Source organism: Dendropsophus ebraccatus, chromosome 6 (genome assembly GCF_027789765.1).
Source record: "Dendropsophus ebraccatus isolate aDenEbr1 chromosome 6, aDenEbr1.pat, whole genome shotgun sequence".
Taxonomy (NCBI): Eukaryota; Metazoa; Chordata; class Amphibia; order Anura; family Hylidae; genus Dendropsophus; species Dendropsophus ebraccatus.
The window spans coordinates 116,114,518-116,135,348 of NC_091459.1; the positions used below are offsets into that span (position 1 = coordinate 116,114,518).

Genomic DNA, 20,831 nt, shown 5'->3' on the forward strand with positions numbered 1-20,831 from the left:
GGTGTTCTCTTTTGTGCTTTTACTGCTTGGAGTTTTTGTTATTCAGGACATGTTGTTGCCTTCTGATAACATTGCGGCTATAGATGACCATCTTATTCTATGCACTATTTGTTCTTGTATTAACATGGTGTTCCCTTTTCGTTCTAGTAAACGGCCGGTGTTGGTGCTTCAGAATGACTCTCTTTATCAGCAGAGACGGTCCTACACCAGCGAGGACGAGGCTTGGAAGTCCTTCCTGGAAAATCCCTTGACGGCAGCCACCAAAGCCATGATGAGCATCAATGGAGATGAGGATAGTGCTGCCGCACTGGGTCTCCTCTATGACTACTATAAGGTACTGTTACCTTATACACATGGGGGGAGATTTATCAAACATGCTGTAAAGTGAAACTGGCCCATGTGCCCCTAGCAGCCAATCAGATTCCACCTTTCATTTTCCAAAGAGTCTGTGAGGAATGAAAAGTGGAATCTGATTGGTTGCTAGGGGCAACTGGGCCAGTTCCACTTTACACCACGTTTGATAAATCTCCCCCATAGTCCTGTGTGTTGATCATTTAGCTTAGATATGTATCGTTGACACATATACTAGAACATATTGGCCGTCATATAGTGAGAAAATTCCAGCGAGCTCCGTTACGTCATCAATTTAGCCATTTGCACCATTTCACCTCCTTTTCTTTTGTTACGGGCTGCAATATCGATTTGTGACCTAGGTAGATTTTTCTCTAGCGTGAAGTCTCTCATAGCTGGGATTTTGCATTCAAAACACAAGATACGTGAGTCATTGCTTTTTATAGACTTTGCAGCGAGGTCATAAGCGGTGGCACAGGCCCGGCCAAGCAGCGTGAAGGGGGTTAAATATGTGTACGTAGATTATAGAGACAATTTATTAGAGCTGTATTAACTATTGAAAGTACTTGTGCCATTTCCAGACATACTGGGCTGTTTTTTTTTTTCTTAAGAATTTGTGACGTTCCATGAACACGGCATTGTAGTTGTTGCCATTCATTGCAATGATGAGCTTCATCTCCCGGTCACCTCTTTATCCAGATATACATAAAGGCTTATGTCTATCTTCCAGGTTCCCAGAGACAGGAGAAATTCCTCCAAGGACCATGAACACACAGAGGCAGAACACAATAAAAGGTTGGTAAGGTACACTCGCCTATGGCATTTCTGACACCTCAATAAACTTTCCCATTCAGTTTATCTGTGGGTGAGATAAGAGCCTGGCAGACACCTAGTGCATATGGGACAAGGCCTGGAGGACCCGACCCATTCACGCTTCATATTGACATCACCACCAGCCTTGGCCTTGAAGATTAAAGGCCTAAAAATGATGTCTTGTATCTCCTTCCAGGAACGGCATGCAGCAAGTCAACGATTCCCCATTGATTTGCAACGGTGAGAACAGAGTTCAGGTCCTGAAAACCCACGTGCCCTTTAACATCTTGCTGCCAGTGACCAATCACCTGGACAAAAGGGGTCACCTGGCCGCCCCAGACACCACTGCCACAGTCTCTATTACATCAATGCCAACTCATGCCATCAAGACAGAATCCCAGAGCCACGGCTTCACAGTGGGCATCCCGCCAAATGTATACCATTCAGAGGCCGTGGAACGCATTGTGTCTTTTGATCGGAACGTCCCTTCCGACCACTACACCTCCAACAACCAAGCGCCCAACTCTCAGAGGAGGACCCCCGACTCCACGTTCTCTGAGTCATTCAAAGAAGATGTCCCGGAGGTAAGGAGACACCTAGAGGACCTTTAGAGTATTTTGAATGGATCCATGTCTTATACATCTTTCTCTGTTGTTAGGCAGCAACACAGATTTCCAGATATAATATCTTTCTATTATTTTCCAGTTTATGTTTTAGTATTTGAGGGTTTCCCCTAGTAATATGCTCTTTTTATGTTTATCAGGTTTTTTTTCCATCTGACCTCAACCTACGGATGAGTAGTGTAAGCTCTGAAGACTACGTGTTTGATCCTGTTGCTGGGTAAGATTTTATTTTTTTTATTAAGATTTTATTTACACATCAATATTACTTTTCAGGTCAAATTCTGCATTGTGCGGTGGTGTCATGTTAAACTTCTTGATTGTTTTTCTTAAATCCAGGAATAATTTTGAATATACCCTTGAAGCCTCAAAATCTCTCCGACCAAAGCCGGGAGATAGCACTATGACCTACCTGAACAAGGGTCAGTTTTATCCAATCACATTGAAGGAAATTGGCAGTAATAAAGGCATCCACCATCCCATCAGCAAAGTTCGGGTAAGAGTTGGCTGGAGTTCATTGGGGCAGAAGGGAATGCTATACCAAAAATAATATTGGTGATTTATGTAAATGTATTGGGCGGTTACTCTTGGCTATGGACACCTGTTTTAGGTCAAAGTTGACTGAACGTGCCAATGTTAGCAGGACTGGGTGACTATATTATGTGTTTTAAAGTACTGCCTATCCCCCTTGAAGGCAGATAGGAGGGAGGATAAGCCCCGTTAATTTTAGTTGTCCAGATGTATACTATATGTGCTTCTATAAACCTCCTATATCGCCATCTCTTTCAGAGCGTCATCATGGTAGTATTTGCTGATGATAAAAGCCGAGAAGACCAGCTTCGCCACTGGAAGTATTGGCATTCTAGACAACACACTGCCAAACAGCGATGCATCGATATAGGTGAGAGATATTCCCTATACATCGATTACCCAACTTCCTCCAGACTTTCCCTGACCTCTCCGGTTCTCTTACAGCGGATTACAAGGAAAGCTTCAACACGATCAGCAACATTGAGGAGATCGCCTACAACGCCATCTCCTTCACCTGGGACCTGAATGATGAAGGCAAGGTATGTGTCAGCCGTCATTTATATTGCTACATTTGTCCCGTAATTATAAGGGCGTGTAGTGTTTATCCTCGGCCTACGCTGTTATTAACGGCTCTGTGCTTTATTGTGGTGGCTCCCTAAGTGCAGGCTGTCAGAGAATGGTTCTGCTGTCACAAATGGCAGGTTAGCTCTTGAGGAATCTGGGTGACAAACCCCCATGGAAGCTGTAATGGAAGCCATATTGTTTTTTGCTTGACCTTTTATAGATTGTAGTACAATTGTTGGGTTTCAATCACATTTTTATTTTGTGGAACCATTTTAATGAATGGATGACACCTCTGGTGACCACTATGGTTGTGCTAAGCTTGGTCTGGTTCATAGGAAGGATGACCATTAGGTCCAAAAACAGCACCATTCATTGGTTGGTGTCTGGCATTGCACTTCTGCCTCATACACTTTAATAGGGATGAGCTGTAGTACCAAGCATGGACAGATATGGTGCTGTACCTAAGGAAAAATTTCAGGTTTAATATCTAACGGACTAGAGTTGGCAGGGCAGAGCGTGACAATGGCAACGGCCAGCATCTCAGAGGGTGATCCCTTGAAATGAGACTCCGTGTTTTTTTTTTTTTTTTTCTTTTTCTGAATTGCTGCACGCAGAGGCTTGACTATTGTTGGCGAGCGCTTATGCAAAGGGCCCGGCAGGTTACTTGTAAGGAGCCGATGAGGTGAATGCCTGGGAGAGTCCATAAACAAACACTGCGAGGATTGTTGAACTTTCTTTCCCATCAGTTTACCGAATACAAAGAGAGGGGGGAAAAAAAGGAAAAGTTTGTTATAGGCAGGTGGATTAACCCCTTCATGGAGACCTTTTAAAGAACAATGATCATTTTTTATATTACACAGATTGTGATTAGTTTACTATCCGTAAAGCTAGCACCACAGCCATGATGTATGGGCACTATATTGTAAGAGTAAGGCTGGCATCTCGTACTGCCCACAGCCATGATGTATGGCCGCTATATTGTAAGAGTAAGGTTGGCATCTCGTACTGCCCGCAGCCATGATGTATGGCCGCTATATTGTAAGAGTAAGGCTGGCATCTCGTACTGCCCGCAGCCATGATGTATGGCCGCTATATTGTAAGGGTAAGGCTGGCTGATCACCGGTGCCATGGCCCAAGTAACAGCTGTTTTTGTGATGTCTATTGCCCTGCAATTGATGGGGCGGTATCCTGGTTGGGCCCATGTGCTACTAACGGGCCCTGGAAGACCGGGAGCCGTACACTGGTTGAGCCCATCTCCTTTTCTATTGCATGGCAAGAATTTGTGAATGACTCCCATCTACATTTCATTGTTGACAAAGCTTTAGTTATTAGTTGTGACTCCTCTCTTCCATTGCCTCTACTGTTCATGCATATGCGGCCATATTACTTTGCCATTTAGCAAGTGTCAGAAACTGACAGCCCCCCTGGGAACTGTAATGGCTGCCATATTGGTTATCAGAAACAGGAGAGATAGGCTTGTTAAAGTTTTTACTACCTGACCCTTTTGTTCTGGGAGAGATAAGCCAGCACCTTTCTGGATGGGGCTCACTCCTATCCCATTTTTCTTTTTATAGAAGACATGAACATGACAGCCATGTCTGGGGGGGATAACGGTTACTGATAATGTAGGACCACTTGTGTTGTCACGCCATAGATGATGAAGTGAATTTACCATTTTGCCAGTAAAACTGCTGTACTTTTTCCCAAATTGTGTGGCTATTGAGCATCCCATGTGGGCATAGCTTCAGCCACACTATGGGAATGTACTGTTCTAATGAGCCATTTGGTTCTGCTTGGGTACACTATCGTTGCTGCTCTATTTTTCCCCAATACCAGTAACACCATTGGGATTTGTCATCCAACTCCTTAGGAAGCACCAGTCCAGGCCTATTTGCCTCTATACATAATAATTGACTCCTGTTCCACCATTCATTTCCAGAATTGCACCACAACCAATCTGGAATTTATTTTTAGCATGTCATAGATGTTTTCTAGCCTCCATCACCTGTCACAAACGCCTGTGCGTGAAATAGTTAATGCTGAGTGTGTAGTCACCCTGTATTCATTGCTTTTCATTAGCCACTAATTGGCTTGGTCCTGTGACTAGGAACATCAAGGTATGTAATTTAAAGCCGTACCGCACCATTGAAACGCCCTTTCTTAAAACAAGGTGTTGCCTGTTTTTTTTTTTGTGGTATTATAAAGGCTCCTATGTAGTTCAGATTGTGAAACTGAATGGGAGAGGCAGCACACGGGTGACTGTGTGTAATGGGAGGGGGCCATATTATTTATAAGCTGTGACATTCTGTATGTAGATTCAGGTTGTGATTGTCAATCCTTGAGACTCCCTACTCTCATGCGGAAAGGGACAACCTGATTTGGGGGTTGTCTGTATGGTCGTTACCATGACTTTTATATTAGTTATTTTAGTATAAGTTTTTTTACATAGAATAATACACCGATGAACGTTGGTAATATGGGCTGTACAGAGACGTGTGGGTCCCAGAGGTCTACTGGTTGGTGCTAGTTTCCACCAGCCCATACCACCACTAAAAGGCCTGGAGCTCATTGTGGTCCTTACAAGCAAGAATAACAGTTTGACCCTCAGGCAATTTTACCCTTGTTCGTTTAAGTTACTGAGGAGCAAAGTTACCTTTATGAAATGACAATGCCTATGATGATTGATGGCCAATCTAAACCAACCATACCTTCTCTATTTGCCCAGTAACAACCGCATCTGCTTTCTTCATTGTACCAATTGCAGTAGTATTGGTAATATTGGTCAAACTTTAGGGCAAATATCAGTCAGTGACCGATCGGACTGGGAAGCCTACAGACCTTATGTGTCTAGTCCTTCTATAGGAAGTCAAGAGGCATTTTGTACATGGATGAACTCCTCTAACACGATCGGGCAGATTACTATGTTTGTTTCACTATGTCGGTGGAATGAAGATGAACCGGGTTATTGTGATTTTGCAGTGTTCTTTGCTTTTGTTAGACGTCTAAGGAAGAATCTTGCCAAACAAGCTGAAGATACTTTGAGGATTGTTTCTTGGGGTTGGGCCTATACTAGGGCAATAGCTTATTACCTATAAATGTCACTTACGGATGACTTCACTAACCTGTTTGACCACTTCTTGAAGTCTGTCCAGCCCACAGATTTGTTTTATCTCTATATTTCAGGTAGGCCTTTTTTTTTCCAACAGCGAGAAATGGCTTGCCACATTTTTTGCTTTTCGCTTCACTACTTCCTCCAGATTTTCTGCTGTCCTTAATGTTCTTGTGTTTATTGTATCAAGGAACATTGATAAACTTGGGGCAATTCCATCCTATGTATATTCATACAGTTAGATTATTTTACATAGGTGTAATAGTGGGACCTTCTTTTTTTGAGTTATTAGATGCGGGTGTCCTTCATACACCCACATCTGCTTAATAGAACAGAAGGTCGCTTTAGTCTGTGTTCACACTCAGTATTTTTACGCCATTTTTAAGATTTATAACTTCAAAAGTAGCTAAAAATTTTTTAAAAAGGGACCATAGCCTGAAAAGTGGAGATCCTGGTACATCCATACATTACACAGACAGTCTATTTGTGTTAGTGAGGACTGTGTAATACCTTATTTTTCCTGTAGAGGCGCTGCAGACAAATCAAACACTTGTTTCCAGTGCAAAATGCAACTTGTGTCATGTCCCATTGCTGGAATCCTCAAGGATCTGCTGTAAAATGGACAACCCCTCTACTTTTTACATCACTTTCAAATAAAGTTTATAGTTACTATATACGGTAGATATCCATATTCTCATATGCACAACTTCTAATGCATTTTTTTTTTTTTTTTTTTGCAATGGGTGGCACATTTTCTAACTATAATAGCGGAGCAAGGTCTCTGCATGCTGTATCTTCTCAACCAGGAATGGGGAACCTCCGGCTCTCCTACTGTTGCAAAACTACAATTCCCATCATGCCTGGACAGCCAAAGCTAAAGATTTGGCTGTCCAGGCATGGTGGGAATGGTAGTTTTGCAACAGCTGGAGGGCCAAATGCCTGTTTTAAACCTTGAGAATTTGAGCTGTAAATGTCCGCTTGTTTGGCTGTAAGTTACCATAGAGCGGGATATTTCCATCTGCACAACAGTAATGAGGCCCTGTCTACTGTTGTGTAAGTCCTGTCATTATTCCGGCTGTATCCGCAGTATGGGTAATTGTAGCGTGAATAATTCATTCTTAGGAAAGGGATTACTCTAGGTAAAGTGGAAGGATAATGCCCTTTTTTTTTTCTTTAGGGTGTCGGCGATTAAATTAAGGATAATTTAGGTGATTAGGGAGGAGGTGAAGGATAATGATCCGGCCGTATTCTGATGGTGCAAATGGATGTGTGATCTGAACTGTGCCAAGTAGTAGACATAACGTTTACCATAGTCCTGATTTTTATATATATATATATATATATATATATATATATATATATATATATATAATGTGTGTGTTTATTATTTTTAATTTTTTTCACTTTAGTGCAAAGGGCAATTCTTTTGGCTTCCATACCATTCCATTTGAATTTATCATCACTCCTTAGGTTAAAGTCGTTTTTGCTTTGACGTATGTATGAAATGAGTTTACACACGATGTCAAACTCGCTGCAAAACTACAATTCCCATCGTGCTTGGCTGCTGTTCTGGCATGATGGGAATTGTAGTTTTGCAGCAGCTGGAGGGCCGCAGGTTTGACACCTGTGGAGTAGATTTTCCTGTAATAGAATTCTATTGAATCTTATTGAAAGTGTGAACACTGCCCCCATGATGACATACTGTACAAAAAAAATCCTCGATGGTCTAATGCATTTGTTTTTACATGGAATTCTAATGTTTTACTCTTGGTTTTTTTTTTTTTCTTCATTTCTCAGGTTTTTATTTCTGTGAACTGTCTGAGCACGGATTTCTCCTCCCAGAAGGGGGTGAAGGGGCTGCCTCTCAATATTCAGATTGACACCTACAGCTACAATAATAGAAGCAACAAGCCCATCCACAGGGCCTATTGCCAAATAAAAGTCTTCTGTGATAAGGTAAGGCTGCGCATTTAATGCAGAGAAAATCGCAATTATTTGGATTCATTTTGAATTTTCTAGCGATTCTAATAATGCTATAAAAAAGAAAATTAAAATTATATGTCGATAATAAAAAAAAAAAAAAAAAAATTCAAGAGTTTTGATTGGTTGGAGACTCCCCACCGATCAGGAGAACAAGCAGGGAGATGCCATTCACACTTCCCTGCTGTCAATGGTCTCTGTCCACCGGCCCCCATGGACATGGGCAAATGGCAATCTATACATATTTAAAATTCAAAATTAAAGCTGCCAATTTGTTACCGATTTTAACATGCTAAATTTTTCCACAGTACCAATAAGATTAACTTAAATTTTTATCTATTTTAGGGAGCTGAACGTAAAATAAGAGATGAGGAACGTAAGCAGAGCAAGAGAAAAGGCAAGTGTACTGAGCCCACCTCCCAGATGAATTGTAAGTAAGAATGATACAGGAACAAGAAATCCTTTTCCTTACTCTTGTCCCATTCTTAGACCCCCGATAGAAGATCTAAAGAGGTGTCCTCCATAGAGTATAGATAGATAGATCCAATACATTACAGTTCAACCTGTAAAGTAATTTTATACCTGCTAGGTCCCAAATTCTTGTCCAACAAAATTACTTAATGTGTCTTCATAACAGTCGTAGCTTGTATATTTTATTATTTCTAATGCTGAGTTGACATTATGAAATTGGAGTCCATCTATGGTGGCAGAAAGGTATGCTGATGTATGCCGTGGTAGCCCCATTCATTTTAATGGACTGAGCATGGTCTATTAGTGATTATGTTGGGTCCATTTTATGTAGACTTTTAGTTTGTGGAACTCAAAAGTTTCACGCTTGAGTTGAATAAGAGTATACATTCAAAAAAAGAGATGAAACATAGTCCCTAATACACTACGTTTGGTCTATGAAAGTGATTGTGCGGTATACAGATGTAGCGCCCACCAACTAGATCACTACTAATCTATGCTTGATGTGTCACGACCGCAGCATAGTGGCCTATGCAAAGAGTGTAGGATGCCACCGCCACAGATGCCAGCTGTTATAACTGTACATTTCCTGCGTATCCTGACTTAGGGGCCTATTCCACGGAGCGATAATTGGCCCGATTTGGCCGATTATCGCTCCGTGGAATAGAGACAACGATCAGCCGATTGTGTTATCAGCTGATCGTTTATTTAGGTTTGAACCTAAAATCATCGGGCAGCGACCTCGCACTGCTGCGTGGAATAGCGATGCACGGCGGACAACCGACGATCTCACAAGCACCATGTTTTACCTAAGCATGTTGCAGGTCTTCTCCTGTGCTCCTTCTTCCTTCCGGCCCCGCTCGCAGCAGCAGCTTCGGTGCGGCCAGTCTGAGCTGACAGACCGCTCAGCCAATCACTGGCCAGGACCGCCTCCGCCAGTGATTGGCTGAGCGGTCTGTCAGCTCAGACTGGCCGCACCGAAGCTGCTGCTGCGCGCGGGGCCGGAAGGAAGAAGGAGCACAGGAGAAGACCGGCAACATGTGTAGGTAATGTATGGTGTTTAAACAAGAGCTGCAAGGACATCGGTAACGATTATCGGGCCATGCAATAGGCCCATTAAACGATCGGCTCTCGTTTACATTATTGATCGAGCCCCTAGTGGCCTGTGGAATAGGACCCTTACACTTTTCATGTACCGTTATTATTTGTTTGTACAGAACTGCTCCATTATACTATACGGGCAGTAATAACTTAAAGACTCTGGCAACATGAAAATGCTATCTACTGTATCAGCATCATGTTATAAAGCAGAAAGAGCTGAGCAAATTGATATATATCTTTATAGGAAAATATTGCATATATATAATGATTGGACCACCCACTGGACTCTTGGAAAGATTAGCGTTTTGAATCAATAAATTACATGTTATACTGAATCTTTTCTTACTGTAATATATATCAATCTACTCGGCTCCTCCTGCTCTACAACAGTCTGCCAATAGATTAGATGGCATTTTCATGGCATGAAGCCCCAGGGGTGGGCCTGCCGGCCCCCAGTGTGATAATCCCCTCCCCTTTGTGATGCGGCTTCATTGATTCTAATGGAGCCGCGTGACAGTGGGAAGGTGAATAGGACGGTCACTGAAGTGTCTGCAGTGTGTGAATCCCCCTCCCCTATGACTGTACTGCTGTAAACTGTTGTGAAAAAGTATCATGTATTGTTTGCTGTATAATTTTTATTGGTGTGTGAGCTGTGATTGGGACACTTTATACCAAGGGATTTGTTACCGTCCTGTTTGAACTAGAAGTAAACCTAAGTTGTCTTTTTCCTCTATGTCCGGGAGCAATTGCACAGTATATACTAGTAACCAGACTGCAGTGAAGAGAGGGGACGCCATCATCTGATTGTGATGTCCTTGTTTTCTATAGTTACTGATGTGAAAGGGGCTCTGCTCCCCTCCCACAAGAGGACGGACATCACCGTGTTCAAACCCATGCAGGACCTGGACACCCAGCCCGTCCTGTTCATCCCAGATGTCCACTTTGCCAATCTCCAGCGCACCACTCATGTAAGTACTTGGTGCTGTGGTGGGCACCTTATGGGCATCTTATGTATATTAGTATCATGTACACAGATAGGAATAAAAGCCTCTGTATTCTTTTTAATGAGATTTCCCCCTCCCCCGCCTACTCTAGGTTCTCCCACTGACTTCAGAGGAAATGGAAGGTGAAAGGTGAGTTAGAAGCTTTTCTTAAGACTTTTCTCTTTAATATTCCCCAACTTGTGGCTCTCCATCTTAGGTGATGGTAAAGAGTCCGACATGTGGTCCCCATCAGTAGCTAAGATAAAGGGGCCACAGTGTTGTAATATACAGCATCACAATCTTATCTATGACACAGGCAACTCCTTAAAGGGCTATTCCGCTCTAACATAACTTTTGATATGTTGCCCATGGTGAGACTAACAATTCATTCCAGCAGCTCAGAAATGGGGGAAGGAGACTGAATAGATAACTGAATAGATAACAAGTATGGAATGAATTATAAGTCTCACCACGGGCAGCAACATATGAAAATTTATGTTCGAGTGAACACCCGTTTTAAACAGTGAGCCCTGTCATTCTAGAAATAGAGTGGACCACATTAGCTCCTTTCTGATATGTCTCATTGATATCTAAGGGCTTTATTACATATTATGATTATTGGGTAAACAGGCCAATATTTCCGTAAAGAAAACTATGCTGAGAGAGTGAGCTATAGGTTATATAGAATGGCCATGTCCCTATGTATTTATCTTACTGAAATGTCTTCCTTATCTTTGCCGGTTACAGCTCGGGGATGAAGAGATTACCTTTCACATCTGAAGAGGACTTCGCCGCACCTCCTGCCAAGATGCCAAGGGTGGACGAGCCAAAGAGAGGTAGTTTTAGGTTTAGTCCGCCTTTTCTTGCCTTATGTCCATGCTCAGTCAGACCAAATTCTGTTAGGGTCCTATTACACTGAGCGATTTTTAATGATAAACGATCGCAAACGAGATTGTTATCGTTAACCTGAAATCGTTCACCATATTACACAGAACGATAATCGTTAGTTACGATCGTTACTATGATCGTTATTGCGGTTGTTACTATGATGGTTTATTCCTTCTGATCCTAGAAAAACAATGAACAATGTGCAATTACACTGAACGATTAGTGAAAAAACGCAGAACTTGAGCGAACGAACGTGGAATTACAGTGAACGATTAACAATAATTTTAGGTTCAGATCTAAATCAACGATCAACGACATACGAACGATTTTTCGATCGTTGCCTGCAATTACACAGAACGATTATCGTTTAAATTCAAATGATTTTTCGCACGATAATCGTTCCGTGTGATAGGGCCTTTAGGTATTTTTCATGGCAGATTAGGTAGTATAAGCAAAGGTGATAAGTAAATAAGCGGGAACTGTTTAAAATTACTCATCTGTATTTTTTTATGGATTTGCTGACTTCTCATATATAAAAATTACAGATCTGCAAAGATTGTGGACACTCCCATAAACTTCTATGGGACAATCTGTCCCGCAACTACAGTCTGTACTAGAGTTTGTCAGTAATTTTTGGGGACCCAATTTTTGTGAATTGCAGACAGTGTAAACTGCCAGATTGAAATCGATGGGCCCTAAATCTGTCCGTAATTGCAGATTGGGAATTACAGACTAAACTACGGATTATGTGAATGTGACCTTATACTTCTCCTTGATGGATCAACTTCTGGGATTGGCTCCAGAAAGTCTGCTTCATTTTCAAAAAAAAAAAAAAAAAAAAAAAAAATCCGTGTGTGACACTACCTTAAGGGCCCTATTCCACTGGATGATTATCGTTCAGATTATCGTTAAATCGTTCGAATCTAAACGATAATCGTTCGGTTGAAATGCAGTTAACGATTAACGATCGAACGAGAAATCGTTGATCGCTTTATAAGACCTAGACCTATTTTTATCGTTGCTCGTTCGCAAAACGTTCACAAATCGTTCGCGTTGAATAAGACGTCGTTCGCAATAGATACGAACGCAATAGCGAAGAAATGGCGAAGAAAAAACTATCGCAATTACGATCATAAGTAACGATTATCGTTCCATGGAAATGAGTGAACGTTTTCAGGTCTTTCGCAATAGCGGTCGTTTGAGATTGTTAATCGTTAACGATTATGCAAACGATAATCGTCCGGTGGAATAGGGCCCTAAGGGTGTGTTCACACCTACAGGATCCGCAGCAGATTTGATGGTGCAGATTTGATGCTGTGTTCAGTTATTGAAATGAAATCTGCTGCGGATCCGCAGCAGAAAATAAGCTGTGGATCCGGTAAGTGTGAACGTACCCTAAGGCTGTGTTCCCACAACATCATTTTTATTTTTTTTTTATTTTTTTTATTTTTTATGGTGGGCTAAAATTTTCCCTTTGCTTTGCCCTTTCAGTGCTCTTATATGTGAGGAGAGAAGCTGAAGAAGTCTTTGATGCCCTCATGCTGAAATCTCCATCACTAAAAGGATTGATGGAAGCGGTAAGTACTCTAAATTTATGCCATGTGATTTCCCAGAAAGGACCCTGATGACTCTTCATTTAGTGTTGAGTAAACTTGCCAAAAGTTCCTAAAGAGGTTGTCTGTGGTATTATTTTTACCTCAAAATGGTGTAAACGCAATAAAAGACCTGTTCTTGCCTGCCTTGATCTACTGCCATTCCAACAATACCCATACCACTGCACAGCATTTTCCTGGTCTCTGCTTCCATGTGTCTAGACAGAGTCCGGGAAGTGCTGTGAAGTGGGATGACCATTAGAACAACAGCAAGGGATCAGGGTAGGTGAGTACAGGTCTTTTATACCTTTTACCCTTGACTGGGACAATCAAAAGAAATCTCCAGGCGATTTGGTACTGTGATGTACTAGGCAGTGGACTTCTACTTAATAACAGCATGAGGCCTGAGCCTACCTAAATTACTTAGCATCACCAGCCTATGCCCTGGATAAGATAGATGGTGAAACATGTTTTAGTGTTAAAATCATTATTAAAACTCAAGTTGACATAAAACAGAAAATGAAGTAAACACCTTTTTTTATTCTTCCTCAGATCTCTGAAAAATATGAAGTTCCATTTGAGAAAATTGGAAAAATCTTCAAGAAATGTAAAAAGGGGTAAGTAGTCCAATGAGCTTTGGGACTTTGGGACCTTTTTTTTCATACTTCTTATTCCACCATGTTATTTCCTCCTCATTCTGCCCCTCACTTTCTATCTATTCTATCTATCTATTCTATCTATCTATCTTAAACTCTATGGGGGAGATTTATCAAACCTGGTGTAAAGTGAAACTGGCTCAGTTGCCCCAAGCAACCAATCAGATTCCACCTTTCATTCCTCACAGACTCTTTGGGAAATGAAAGGTGGAATCTGATTGGTTGCTAGGGGCAACTGAGCCAGTTTCACTTTACAACAAAAGAGATTGCACAAATGGAATAGAAAAATATAACAAAAATCTTTATTAGAAATTATGAATTGATAAAATTACACAGAGTATAGTATGGGATAAAACACAGAAGTCAAAACCAGGCGGGGAGGAAGATATCAGCGTGGCATGTGTCCGTGAAAACTCAATTAAATTTAGTGGGTGAGGTAATTGTTATTGCAACAGCACCATATAGTGGTCACTAATGGTATAGAAGCTTTAAGCCAAATACACAAACCCAGGGAAGTGACTAGAAAAATTCCTTGGCTACAAAGAAAATCACATTGAAGAAGAGGGGGGCTGTGTGCAACCCCTCCACAGGTTAATCCCAGTGAAAGTATTGGTAAAAAAAAACCCAAACAGTGATTCAGTACATTATATCCATAATCCAAATAACTTAGTGAACACAGAAAAAAAACCACACTGAGATCTTACCACCCGCCTGGCACAAAAGCCCGACGTACGTTTCGCTCACTTCGTCAGGAGCTAATGGACTTAATTCATTTACCACAGATATATATATACACAAACATAAGGAACACAGATCACTATATGACCACTATCACTATATGACCACTATATGGTGCTGTTGCAATAACAATTACCTCACCCACTAAATTTAATTGGGTTTTCACGGACACATGCCACGCTGATATCTTCCTCCCCGCCTGGTTTTGACTTCTGTGTTTTATCCCATACTATACTCTGTGTAATTTTATCAATTCATAATTTCTAATATTTTTGTTATATTTTTCTATTCCATTTGTGCAATCTTTTTGTTGTTCCTTGATTCATATGTTGCACTGTAAGACATATTTGGCAGGACTTCTTCGGAGTTGTCAGTTTCACTTTACACCATGTTTGATAAATCGCCTCCTATTAGTTTAATAAAAAAAAATAATAATAATATATACACACACAGTATATATAAATTTTATACATATTATAAAATATATTTTTTCTATTAAATGTATGTGTGTGTATGTGTATATATATATATATATATATATATATATATATATATATATATATATATAAATATGTGTGTGTGTAAGATATTAATAAATATATTTTATAATATATACAAAGTTTATATTAAAAAAATATTTTTTTAATTAAACTAATAGTGTGAATAAATTATGTAGTTAAAGTGTCACTGTCGTGAATTTTTTTTTTTTTTGCAGAAATCAATAGTCCAGGCGATTTTAAGAAACTTTGTAATTGGGTTTATTATCCGAAAAATGCATTTTTATCATGAAAAAGCAGTTTGAAGCTCTCCCCCCTGTCTTCATTGTTCTCCTATGGAGAAAGCTAAAGAAAAGACCAAAACAGGACAACAAAGAGTTAATCTACAAATCCCTCACGGGATATCTCCTGTGACAGTCACCAGTGACCTGTCTGAGCTCGGATTACAGCTGTCACCCAGCTCCGTGCCTGTAATCCTCTGTTATCTGCTTTCTGCTGCCGGCTAACTCCCTCCTTCCTCCTCCCCCCTCCCCTCTCCCTAGAGCAGACAGGGTACGACTCCTGCAACAAGTCACAATTTTCAGTGGATGAAAAAGAGGAAGGAGGGGGGGACCTGGGAAAAGGCTTTTTACATGCAGATAATGGCAGATTCGGCTAATAAACCCAATTACAAAGTTTCTTAAAATCGCCTGGACTATTGATTTCTGCAAAAAAAAAAAAAAATACGACAGTGACTCTTTAAATAAGTGGAGAACATGCCTGGAATTAACATATATCTATCCTGAGGTAATAAGGAAGTTAATACTAAAAGGGCAGACTATATTGACCAGGTGCAAAGAGTGTCTCTCCCTTTTGGAGGACCCAGCACATAATGCTTTGCATGTACAGCTTACTTTAAATTAGAAAGATGTAATGCCTTATATCTCCTACGGTGGTGCTGTTTAGAGATGAGCGAACCAGCTGGATTTCTGGTTCGTATGAATCAGAAATCTCTTCGGCTGACCCCCGCTGTCTGTTCCCTCTGTGCAGCGGGTGGATACATCGTAAGGAACGCCTGGAAAACTGGGATACAGCCAATGCCAATATCCCAGTTTTCCAGGCGTTCCTTACGATGTATCCACCCGCTGCACGGAGGGAACAGACAGCGGGAGTCAGCCGCCGAGATTTCTGATTCATACGAACCAGAAATGCGGCTGGATCGCTCATCTCTAGTGCTGTTGGTAAGGTGAAGTGTTTTAATAGCTTTAAAAAAAAAAAGTAGAAATTTTACTATACTGTTACTATAAAGTAACATACTATACTGATACTATAGAGTAACATACTGTACATACTATACTGATACTATAGAGTGGAGTGGTTATCACATTAAATCATTACTGACCCTCTTCCTTTATTTGTTTATTTTCTCTAGAATTCTGGTTAACATGGACGACAACATAATCAGACACTATTCCAATGAAGACACGTTCCAGCTGCAGATAGAAGAGTCCGGAGGATCGTACAAGCTGACACTCACAGAGATCTAAGCTTACACCCAGTGCCCTTATACTGGACATGAAGGCCTAATGTTCACCTACAAAAAAAACGGGTCAACCTTCTTGTAGGAAACGAAACTGTTCTCGAGTGTCCCTCAAAATGTCGTGTCCCTCAAGACGTGACCATTTTCTAAAGGTTTGAGGTGTTCTGTCAAGGAGAAGGTCAAATTGGGCAGAGAAGAGCCTACAGCACAACACAAAGTGGCAACGGGGCGGGCTTTACGTCCTGACAAAATAGCCTTTAAAAACGCCCTTGTATGTGAAGAACAAAAATGGGCTTTGTCTGAAAACCCAACAACTATGTATATAAGAAGTGCAATATATTTTTTGTAACTTTTTTTGTATATGTGTACATACATCCGAGCTTATTACATATATATAATATATAGAATTCTAGTATGCATGTGGATATTGGTGAGGATATATGTTTTTGTTTTGTTTTTTAATTATTTTATTTTGTGTGGTGCCAAATGAAGGGGCTGTGACTTGTGCAACAAACGCACCACAGGATGAACACTACATGGTTAGAAAAACCTACAACTGCTTGACCATTTTCTAGGCAGTTATTATTAGGTTCAACCCTAAGCACATTGACAAAAAAAAAATCAAAAACTTTTTAAAAATCTGACAATAGTACAGAAAGTCATTTCCCTTTGTACAATCTTCTCATTCAAAACAAGTAATTTCGTATTACCTCCTTATAACTGTGAGATCATCTACCCATTTGCTCAAAACATTAAACGTTATAGTTGACAGTGTTTCAGGCCCAGTTCACAAAACAAAGTTTTTTGTTTAGTTTTCAGTTTGGGGAAAAACTTTTTGCTCCTGCTCCTTTGCCATCAGTCAGTCATCAGTCAATGATTCCATGATGGCAGCAATAAGGGATCTCCATGTTTAGGTCCATATTCTTAAACAGTTGAATTTTTGATTGGGATGTAATACCACTTTTGGCCATCTGGGGTGCTGTATCTGTTCTTCATCTGGTACAGCCTCTCAAGCCAATATTAATCTAATAATAGGATGCTTTCCATTCCAGTCCCAGGCTGATAACCCCAACCAATAATTATTATTATATTTCTCAATGTATAGATCCTGGAATTGGTTTCTTTGTATATAAATTTTATATATTTTGGTTATTATTATTTTTTTTTTTTAAGTGACTTTTTATATTGGCACAAAAACGTAAAATAGAGAAAGGGTCTTCTTTTTCTGCTTCAGGGATATTTTAAAAATCATGTGTAAAAGTGAAAATCTTATTTGTTACAGTGTAATGCAATGCGGGAAAAGTATGTGGTTCATAGGTAAATTGGTACAAGTACGACATCTACATTCCATTTTCTGACATGTATGATTTTTAACTAAATAATACATTTTATATAACTTTTTTCTGACGTGTTGGTGTTTTTGTTTTGTATGTGTGTATTAGGATGTCTTTTGGTCTTGCAGTTCTGCCCAATCACACAATAATTGAGTTCTCCAGAATTAGAAAAAAAAATTGCTGCTTTCTTCATAGAAACAGAACCACTCATGTCTCGTGGGTGGTATTGCAGCTTGGTTCTATTGAAATGAAAGGGGTACTCTGGTTAAAAAAAAAAAAGTTTTTAAATGAACTGGTGTCATATTTGTAAATTACTTCTATTTTAAAAAAAAATGTCAAGCCTTTCAGTACTTTTCAGTTGCTGTATGTCCTACAGGAAGTGGTGTATTCTTCACTGTCTGATAGTGCTCTCTGCTGCCACCTCTGTCTGAGACAGTAACTGTCCAGAGCAGCAGCAAATCTGTACAGAAATCCTCTTGCTCTGGACAGTTCCTGACATGGACAGAGGTGGCAGCAGAGAGCACTGTGTCAGAATGGAAAGAATACACCACTTCCTGCAGGACATACAGCAGCTGAAAAGTACTGGAAGGCTTCAGATTTTTTAAAGAAGCAATTTACAAAACTGTATAACTTTCTGACACCAGTTGACATTTTTGTTTCTCTAGAATGCACCTTGAATGGAACTGAATTGTATTATGACACACAACCTGAGGACAAGCGTGACACTGTTTTTGGAACAAAGTAGCTATGTTTTTTTCATTCCAAGATAACCACTTCAACGTGTATCTAAAGTGGCTTTGTAATTCCAGACACCGTTTTTATGCAGCTGAAATGCGTTAGACTTTATTCAACAGTAAATCCAAAGAAGAAGAATGGCACTTAAGTCTTGAAGATAAAATTTAAAATAGAGGATATTATAAAAAAAAAAAAAAGCCTCCTCCCCCCCCCCCCTTTCAAATTAAAGTAAACTGCGGAAAAATTTGACAAAATCCACAAAGGTATTGACAAGCTGCAGATTGAAATCCACACCACAGATTTCCACTTGGATTTTTCTGTGGGGTGTAGGTGAGATCCACATAGTTTCCGCTTTATTTCGGAATAGTGCATGGAAAATTGTGAACTCAAGTGAGGAAATTCCTTGTCCATTTACTCGTAGCCTTCTATGTGACAAAATGTAGATTCCTCTGCTATAAGGAAAACAGAAAAACACTGCGGCAGCTGCTGTCACTACAAGTGATCGTATCTGAGTGTAATTTAGGTGCAAAAGAGTGTCTCTCCCTCTGGAGGACCCAGCACATAATGCATTGCATGTAAAGCTTATTACTTTAAATCAGAAATATGTAATGCCTTATATCTCCTGCGGTGGTGCTGTTGGTAAAGTGAACACTTTGATCTTCAGTATAACTCAGCACATTGTTTAGGCACTCATGTAAAAAGACATTTTCATGCATATTTCATATGCTTTCTGTTGGGGTGTGTGTGTGTTCCAATAGCTTTTTTGTCATTTAGGTTATTACATTAAAACACAGATATACAACATCACAACTGTACATAACAATAAAAAGTGACACCCCATCAAATAGCAGATATACATAATGGGGTTCTCCAGTATGAAAACTATTGCTCCAAGATATAAAACTTGCTAATATAGTGTTATCACTAATAAGTCTGGCTTCTGTGTGATATTGCTTAAATTATCTCTTCCAGGAAGTTGTGTATTTTTTTTTATTGTCTCAGCAGCTCCCCAGCTCCTCCCTCTCTCCATAAACAACACATCATCCTCTGCTGTTTTGGGGTGCTTGGCTGGATCTTGTCTCCGACATATAGCCCCATCCTGAGTGATGTCACTATCTCCTCCTGCTCCCTACAGCCTATATCACCATCTCCATGTGATATACAGAGACATAGATTATTTATATATATATATATATATATATATATACTCACCGGCCACTTTATTAGGTACACCTGTCCAACTGCACGTTACGACTTAATTTCTAATCAGTCAATCACATGGCGGCAACTCAGTGCATTTAGGCATTTAGACATGGTCAAGACAATCTCCTGCAGTTCAAACCGAGCATCAGTATGGGGAAGAAACGTGATTGGAGTGCCTTTGAACGTGGCATGGTTGTTGGTGCCAAAAGGGCTGGTCTGAGTATTTCAGAAACTGCTGATCTACTGGGATTTTCACGCACAACCATCTCTAGGGTTTACAGAGAATGGTCCAAAAAAAGAAAAAACATCCAGTGAGCGGCAGTTCTGTGGGCGGAAATGCCTTGTTGATGCCAGAGGTCAGAGGAGAATGGGCAGACTGGTTCGAGCTGATAGAAAGGCAACAGTGACTCAAATAGCCAACCGTTACAACCAAGGTAGGCAGAAGAGCATCTCTGAACGCACAGTACGTTGAACTTTGAGGCAGATGGGCTACAGCAGCAGAAGACCACACCGGGTGCCACTCCTTTCAGCTAAGAACAGGAAACTGAGGCTACAATTTGCACAAGCTCATCGAAATTGGACAGTAGAAGATTGGAAAAACGTTGCCTGGTCTGATGAGTCTCGATTTCTGCTGCGACATTCGGATGGTGGGGTCAGAATTTGGCGTTAACAATGTGCTCCTCCAATCAGGGGAGACCAGGAGCGTGGTGCGCCACGCACCTTGCTCCCGGTCTCCCCTGATTGGAGGAGCACGTCCGCGCCAGTAGGTGAGGGGGACGGCGCCCGCGGTGAGCATCTCAAGGAAGGTGAGCAGGGATGGGGGAGAAACAGGAGAGAAGCAGTGGGGAGAGAAACATGGGGATGGGGGAGAAGCAGGGGGGAGAGAAACATGGGGATGGGGGAGAAGCAGGGGGGAGAGAAACATGGGGATGGGGGAGAAGCAGGGGGGAGAGAAACATGGGGATGGGGGAGAAGCAGGGGGGGGAGAAACATGGGGATGGGGGAGAAACGGGGGAGAGAAACATGGGAATGGGGGATAAGCAGGGGGGAGAGAAACATGGGGATGGGGGATAAGCAGGGGGGAGAGAAACATGAGGATGGGGGAGAAACGGGGGAGAGAAACGTGGGAATGGGGGAGAAGCAGGGGGG

At 40.9% G+C, this 20,831-nt stretch overlaps 1 protein-coding gene across 2 annotated transcripts in view; it reads left to right on the top strand.

Moving 5' to 3' along the window:
- Positions 1-17,810, top strand: part of GRHL1 (grainyhead like transcription factor 1) — a 25,446-nt gene extending 7,636 nt beyond the window's left edge. The window contains exons 2-16 of one of the 2 annotated variants that reach the window (XM_069975721.1): positions 148-334; positions 1,082-1,146; positions 1,361-1,748; positions 1,928-2,004; positions 2,124-2,280; positions 2,574-2,685; positions 2,760-2,854; positions 7,786-7,944; positions 8,314-8,398; positions 10,366-10,505; positions 10,633-10,670; positions 11,268-11,356; positions 12,900-12,985; positions 13,553-13,617; positions 16,303-17,810. In XM_069975721.1, the coding sequence (XP_069831822.1) occupies positions 148-334; positions 1,082-1,146; positions 1,361-1,748; positions 1,928-2,004; positions 2,124-2,280; positions 2,574-2,685; positions 2,760-2,854; positions 7,786-7,944; positions 8,314-8,398; positions 10,366-10,505; positions 10,633-10,670; positions 11,268-11,356; positions 12,900-12,985; positions 13,553-13,617; positions 16,303-16,417 (1,858 nt within the window). In that variant the 3' untranslated portion in view covers positions 16,418-17,810. The remainder of the gene's footprint in view (positions 1-147; positions 335-1,081; positions 1,147-1,360; positions 1,749-1,927; positions 2,005-2,123; positions 2,281-2,573; positions 2,686-2,759; positions 2,855-7,785; positions 7,945-8,313; positions 8,399-10,365; positions 10,506-10,632; positions 10,671-11,267; positions 11,357-12,899; positions 12,986-13,552; positions 13,618-16,302) is intronic. The other variant, XM_069975722.1, reaches the window with a different exon arrangement.
- Positions 17,811-20,831: the final 3,021 nt, after the last annotated feature.